At 39.9% G+C, this 7,500-nt stretch overlaps 2 protein-coding genes across 3 annotated transcripts; one reads left to right on the forward strand and one right to left on the reverse strand.

Moving 5' to 3' along the window:
• The first annotated feature begins 658 nt into the window (after window positions 1–658).
• LOC137995474 (uncharacterized) lies at window positions 659–1,564 on the forward strand. Its single transcript, XM_068841019.1, has one exon. The coding sequence runs from the start codon at window positions 659–661 to the stop codon at window positions 1,562–1,564; it is 906 nt and encodes a 301-aa protein (XP_068697120.1).
• A 114-nt stretch (window positions 1,565–1,678) lies between these two features.
• Window positions 1,679–7,382, reverse strand: LOC137994665 (uncharacterized). 2 transcript variants are annotated; one of them, XM_068840273.1, is made up of 5 exons: window positions 6,294–7,382; window positions 5,651–5,783; window positions 5,031–5,167; window positions 4,400–4,471; window positions 1,679–3,762 (listed from the first exon to the last, which is right to left on the reverse strand). In XM_068840273.1, exons 1-4 carry the CDS (start codon window positions 6,915–6,917, stop codon window positions 4,412–4,414), a joined length of 954 nt encoding a protein of 317 aa, XP_068696374.1. In that variant the 5' UTR covers window positions 6,918–7,382; the 3' UTR covers window positions 1,679–3,762; window positions 4,400–4,411. The 2 variants fall into 2 exon arrangements, with proteins under 2 accessions (XP_068696374.1, XP_068696373.1); XM_068840272.1 differs by having other exon boundaries at window positions 1,679–4,471.
• Window positions 7,383–7,500: the final 118 nt, after the last annotated feature.

Below are 7,500 nucleotides of genomic sequence, written 5' to 3' on the forward strand. Positions count from 1 at the left end.
GGTCTTTCGGTTTAGGAAACAAATTCCCGATGGTTTGGTGTGGTTTTTGAGCAACTATGATGTCGTGATTACTCGAAATCCGTTTAAAATGCTCAGCGATCAAGGAACCTACAAAGTTCTGGATAAAGACCCCACACAACGAACGGAAAGGAAACTCAATGAAAAATTGGCTAACCTTAAGCGAGAGAACAAGATCAGTGATAGTTTGTACAACAAACTCCGCAGTTCAGATGGACTGCCTCCTCGTTCTTAAGGTTTACCGAAGATTCATAAGCCTGGTTATCCCTTAAGACCTATCGTATCGTTTATAGACTCTCCAACCTACATGCTATCGAGGCATTTGGCGCAGATCTTGAGACCTCTAATGAGTAATACTGATTTAACGGTCAAGAACAGCGTGGAGTTCTGTGAACCGATGAAAAATGTCAGACTCAAACAAGACGACGAACTGCTATCTTTTGACGTCGTCTCTTTGTTCACTTCTATTCCTGTGGATCTGGCTATTCAAGTTGCTACCGATGTGCTCTCTAATGCTGAAACCTTACAGGATAGATCTACTATTCCCGTTGATGACATTGTTGACCTGTTAGATTTCTGTTTGTCAACAACAAATTTCAAGTACAACAACATCTATTACCAGTAAATCTTTGGAACAGCTATGGGTTCCCCTGTATCAGCTGTAATGGCAAACCTCGTAATGGAAAACCTTGAGAAACGAGCACTGTCTACTTCCATTGAACAGCCGTGCTTTTGGAAACGATATGTGGATGATGTGTGTGCGGCTGTTAATTCTAGCCTCATGCAAACCTTGCAGCGTCATTTGAACAATATCGAGCCATCGATCCAGTTTACGGTTGAAAGGGAAACAAATCGGAAAATATCTTTCCTGGACGTTACTGTTTGCCGTCAAGACAACGGTCGACTTTCCACTGAGGTCTATCGTAAACCTACCCACACTGAAAGATACCTGTCGTTCCATTCTTATCACCCGGTTGCGCACAAGAGGGCTGTTGTTAAATCTTTGACCGATCGTGCAAAAACTATTCCATCTTCTAGTGATCAACGGTCAAAGGAAATGAAGCACGTAACAGCAGCACTGGTGGCGAATGGTTACCCAAAGCGATTTGTGATTGATGTTGGCAAACCAAAACGACCAGCTCCACAACTGTCAACAACTGCACCGGATGCTGCAAAGGGTTTCTGTATTCTTCCATACATCAAGGGCACATCGGAGCCTATTAAACGGATTTTGAGTAATCACGTCATCATAGTTGCTCAAAAACCACACCAAACCATCGGGAATTTGTTTCCTAAACCGAAAGACCCAGTACCGAAAGATCAGACTCGTGGCGCTATCTACTCGATTCCATGCAAAGATTGTGACAAGAGTTATATCGGGGAAACCAAACGCAAATTTTCTACTCGCCTTAAAGAACACCAGAAAGCGGTGGAACATAAACACTCGCAAAAGTCAGCTTTAGCGGAACATTGTTTACGTTCTGGTCACACTGTCTCTTGGGAGGCGTCCAAGATCCTACGCACAAATGCTAATTGGCGCAATTGACGCATTCTTGAGGCTTGGGAAATTAATAATTGCAGGAATCCACTTAATCGTGATGATGGCATGCATTTGCCGCACGAATTTCTAAATCTTGCCCTGAGGGACAGAATTCAATAATAATAGACTCGAATTTGGCATACTATAAGAAACGTGTTTTTTACGAATTATTTTTTCACTTTCCCCTGATGAAGGTTGAAGGTTCAACCGAAACGTTGGGACTTTTAAAACATTGTACATATTCTTATACAATTTTAACCAGAGTAACGTTCTTATTTATGGAACGCCAACACTGTCTTATGTGAACCTCTTTCATTATACGCGGTGCATCTTACATTATATGGGTGTGCTTGGTGATTTGCTACAAGAGGGATTTACAATCAAGGAAATATCTTCGATTCTTGCTGTATCAGAGAGTACGGTTCACTGACATTTCAGACAAAGACCTCGACGCGGAAGTTGAAACAGTTACTGTAGAATTTCCTTATTGTGGGGAAAACTTTATCAAGCAAATTCTTTATCAAAAAGGTGTTAAGGTGCAGAGGATGAGAGTCAGAGACAGTATACATAGGGTTGACCATGATGGGGTCAGTGCAAGAAAGAAAGGACGACTGCATCGACGAGTCTACAACGTAAAGGGGCCAAACCACCTCTGGCATATTGACACCAACCACAAGGTTGTACGGTGGTACTTTGTTATTGTTGGCGTTATCGATGGATTTAGTCGCCTGCCCGTCGCAATAGAATGTCACAACAACAACAACAACAAGGCTGAAACCGTGTTGCAATGTTTTTTAAAGGGCGTGGAAATGTACGGTCTCCCAAGTAGGGTGCGATCGGATAAAGGACGAGAGAATGTGTTAGTTGCTGACTACATGATAACAAGAAGGGGTGCAGAAAGGGTTAGTATGATCACTGGTAAGAGCACTAACAACCAGCGTATCGAAAGGTTGTGGCGGGATGTTTTTGAGGGTGTTTTGGGCCTTTATTATCAACTATTCTATTTCATGGAGGACAAAGGTATTTTAGACCCATTCAATGACAGTCATATTACTGCTCTTCATCATGTTTTCCTGCCAAAAATTAATGAAAAGTTGGAGTTGTGGAGAAATGCCTGGTGCAGACACCGTGTAAGAACAATGAAATCTTCTCCACTGCGTGTATGGGTTGCTGGCCAGCTGTAGAATCCAGTTTGTATTGAAGACGACTTTATCGATGTGGAACATTATGGTGTTGAAGGAGTCCTTCGTGATGAAAGAGATGAGGACAGCAGGCCAATTTTTGAGATGCCCCATACACTCAGCGATCATTGTTTGGAATCCCTTAGAAACCAAGTACCGTCAAGTTGGACCTCTACCAACTATGGGATAGATGTGTATTTACAAGCACTAAGTATTACTGAAAATTCTAGTGGGCGCCATTAATTATTGCTGTCATAATAATTCTTGCTTCCCTGTAAGGCGAAGCAACAGACTGTTAACTTCTTTTATGTTTTTTTTTTTTCTTTTATCACTCTCTAGCCTACACCTGTAAGCAAAACTTCTGACAATGACATGTAGCAAGGATCAAGTACATAGTTGGTCTAGCTTTGGGTGTTTGTTTGTTATGTAATGCTTGCATGGAACTCAACTGACAGCTGCATCAGAGATTGGGGGGCTATTAAATGACAGAGGAAGGGGCAAGGCCTTGCCTTTTTAACCAGGTCTCATCTGTCTGAATCTTGCAGTGTTTGAGAGGATAATATTTGTGTTTATAGTTTTTTGACAGTATGAACCCATCATCTTGTTAGTTTTCCTAATTAATGAATTGTGCGGCACTGCGGAATTAGTGTTTTTTTTTTTAATTCTCTTAGTAGGGATAAGCAGAGTTACAACTGACTGTTTACCAATGTTATCAAAGTTATGTAAAACATGAACAAGCAAGAAAAATTTGAAACAGTTAGAAGCACTACACATTTCCAAAATATGCACACCCAAAGGCAACATCAAATGTGTCAAAAAGCTCTGCTTCACTGGGAAGAGGTGTGGTCAGAGATCCACGAACAAGCTTCAAACTATTTACACAAGTGTTGGATGTTGGAAAAAAGAGCGAGTTCTCACAAAACTCTATTGAAGGATGCATCTTGAAGCCTGAGACTGGCTCTTCATCTGCGCCTGTTACGAACCTCAGCACATGGCCTAGGGTCACTCCTCCTCTTCTCCCGCCTGCAATGAACATACACGGTGTTGTTGATGGGTATTATTCAACAATGCTAAATAACACAGAAAAACAGACAAATTTGTGAAAACTGTTTTAATACACTGTTCCATTTATGGAGAACAACCAGCATCATGGAAAAATGGTAGTTTTATGCAGAAGGTACAGCATATATCTGGCCCTCTAGAGGAACTGGGTTTTGGGTAGCTATGGGAAGTTATATTTTCATGTTCATTGTATGAGGTACTCATTATGGAGGAAAGAAGCTACAACAAGTTGCAAAATTGTTGAGACACTTTCATTAAAAAACACCTTTTCTAGCTTCCAATACTTGCCGTATCTAGAATTTAAACCTTCCCACTTCCCCTCCCCTCTCCCCCTTTCAATGTTGACTGTTTAAGTTTTCAACAATTGTTTGTCTTGCTAGCAACACTGATAAGGGGGGGAGGGGGGCTGCAGTGTGAGAGTTAATAGGTACATTGATAATGCTCCAAGAAGGTGAAGTGTGTCCACTATATTTGCAACTTGTTGTAGAAACTGCCATTGTTGAAAGATCATTCTTAGTAATATTTTTTAGGTTGCCAATAAATGTAAATGTAGACTGACTGCACCCGGTATACATGTATATGTTGTTGTGAAACTTACTTGCCACTTCCCTCAGATATTTGACAAACAATGAATAGAGTTCAGTTTCATTTTTTTTCCTGTTTGATCCCTCTGGAGAAAATGATGGTGTCAACAACATTGTTAGTTTTCTTAAGGTGAGTATGTTAGCTGGGTTTGGGTATGTTAGCAGGTGAAGAAATGTGGGCATACGACTTCCAAGCTAACAAAAAAAAATATGTTAATAGGGTTAGGTCAACCAAAATCTTGTCTTGTGCCTCTGAGAAAATAATGCCGAAACTACAATATTAACCAAATCTGTAAAAGGTTAAAAAACTAATTGCCAGTTTTCCTTCCAACTGAAATTTCCCTGACCAGCCTAACAAAGATGATTGTATGTAGAAGTTACACTGAACACTTGATCTCTGAAAATACATGTAGCTCTTTTCACAGTACTTAGGACCATTGTCCTGGCTCATATAATTATGTAATAATCTCTAATGAATCATGAATTCGTTCATACTGATTAGAAGAATGTATGCAAACATTCTAGCTACACACTGTAACGGAAGTTCTTTTCTCCAAAATAAAGTATTGCATGACACACTGTAACGGAAGTTCTTTTCTCCAAAATAAAGTAATTGTATATACTCATAGCAGGTTATTTTTCTACCTGGTATATTCCCAGTTTGGATAGTCCTTTCCTCAAGTATGCAATGCAAGGGGATGGTGCTGCACCTGAGAAAGTCTCCTGGAGAACTTCCTCCTCCAAAAATCTTGGAATTTTTCCATTTTGAAGGATGCTCATCCCTGTTGCAAGCAAATGTGTCATAAAAGCAAGATCATTTGAGGGTTTGGGATTGTCACACCATTTTAATGACTCCTTCAAAAAGTTAAAATGTAACTTTGCATAAATGGAAGCCAAAACATAATTTAATTATGGTTTACATTTGGAAGAACACCCCCTGTTAAGGCATTTACGTGACAAAATAGAAGGAGAATAATATAGAGAGGATGGAAAAAGAATGTAGCTATTGATCAAACGTTGCTTTACTCCTTATTCCTAGGCACCCCTTCATTTGTTCCAAAGGCAAATTGTTACTGCACTGAATCTGTTGATTGTTAATGTTGATTATTAATGTTGAAAAAAAAGCCAATTCTTTTCCAGTTCGCAAAGTATCTTGAAAAGAAAAGTCCAGTGAGGTAAATAAAAGAAGATTTTAATTAATTGTACAGGTAAATTATTTCACAAATGATCAGGAAAATTATGAGGCAGTAGTTAACTGTTATTACCCATTACAAGTCCCACAGTCTCATAGTCTTTCTCAAAGTCCCACCGGAGGCCGTGATCAAAATATTTCTCTTTTATCTCATGCAATATGAGGTCAAAGAACTCTTTCCTTGGGCCACCAAGGCCCTCAGCCATCTGACAAAAAAAAAACAACTCTATCAGTTCTAAGAAAATAACTGCAAAAAAAAAATGTTTGGCACTAGGTATTATTATTAAGAATTTTACACTGTGCAATTATTTAAAGAGGGGCCCATCAAAATACCAGCCTTTCTGCTTAATTTAGCGGTAGTACACATAAAAAAACAAAATGAGCTACAAGGGCAAAAGGATAGATGATCAGCTTTGACTTTGTAATATCAGTTCAAGAAAAATCAACAGGTAAAAAAAAAAAAAAAAAAAAAAAAGCTTAACAAGTTTGAAGAGCTCTTTTACCCGTTGTGTTTAACGTTTAACACAAGGGAGAACCCTGAATATGCTTGCAATTATACAAGGCATCTCAAAAACAAACAATAATTCAGAAAACTGAAAACATAAAAAGATAGTCTATCATGGACCATCTACCCAGATCCATGTTTGTTGTTGTTGTTGTTCTTGGGATTATTCTTCTTTATCTGATAAACAATTAAGTCACTGTGAGTTACTTACCTCACCATAGAACTGAACTTGTAAAGTTAGTCGAGGATTCTCAATCAGTTGAATTTCATCAAAGGCTGTTTCCAGCAGATTGTACCTGTTGACAAGAATAAAGTTGACATCTCTCTCCAAACTTTCGGAAACATTAACAATTTCCAGAGCCCTTCCAACAATAACAGAGTCCTGTAAACACTGAAGCATCTGTACAGGATTTCCACTGCCTGCACATTTGATAGCAATTTGCTCTACAATATCCTCAAGATTCCAATTACTCCTTCTGGCATCATCTACTTCTACTCCCAGCTGCTGATTGGTAGCTTGAATGTTTTGGGGAGTGACATGATTGGCAGGCTGAGTTGTAACTACCATGGAATCTTGCTGTAAAGGAATCTGACGGGTTGTTTGAGAATACTGTAGACTGGATGCTGTATGTAAAGTGCCAATGACAGATAAGTCTCTGCAGTTGGCCAAGCACTGCAACATTTCACACCCGCCGCATGTACGCAGTTGAGGGAAGCCCACTGTATTTCCAAACTCATCTTTGGCATCACTTGTCAGTTTATTCAACACATCTTCCTCAGTGTCATCTGCAAGGAGCTTAATTTTCTTACACCCTAAACCTGCTTGAAGAAGCATGTTTTTCTCCGTTGTAGTCGGGTTTTTTTCCGCGAAGCGAGATGAAAGGCACACAAACTGTACAGTCCATGTCCTTTGCGGACATGAGTTCTTCCTCTTTTTCCCCCTTCCAGAGCTACCACTTCTTCCAGCAGTGCCGCTTGGTTGGAATAAAAGGCTCCTTTCTTGCCTGACAGAATCTCTGCAACTCAAAGTGGTGCCTGAGGCATCTGCGTTTTCATCATCCTCGTCTGTTTTCCTTTGATTAGAGACATTTTGTGCACAATTCTCTGAGTCGAATACGATCACCAATCGTGTTCACTCCTAGGTCGGCCAAAGCGCTATCTGACATAGACAATGCTACTCCTGGGTCTATCCTTTCATTTAAAAAGCTTTCTGAGAGGGTTCCCAAGCTTAACTGGTGTAAAACTGAATCCATGACCGAGAATGTATTAAAATTCGCACGCTAAAAAAACCAATTGAACATGGCGGATCCTCCATATCAGTGCCCATTGCATTGTGGATTTTTCACAAGCTCCTACCCAGACCCCGGGGAATCATCACCTCATAATGAAGAACGTACCGCATATAACGACAAAAGCAC

Source organism: Montipora foliosa, chromosome 3 (genome assembly GCF_036669935.1).
Source record: "Montipora foliosa isolate CH-2021 chromosome 3, ASM3666993v2, whole genome shotgun sequence".
In the NCBI taxonomy this organism is placed as follows: Eukaryota; Metazoa; Cnidaria; class Anthozoa; order Scleractinia; family Acroporidae; genus Montipora; species Montipora foliosa.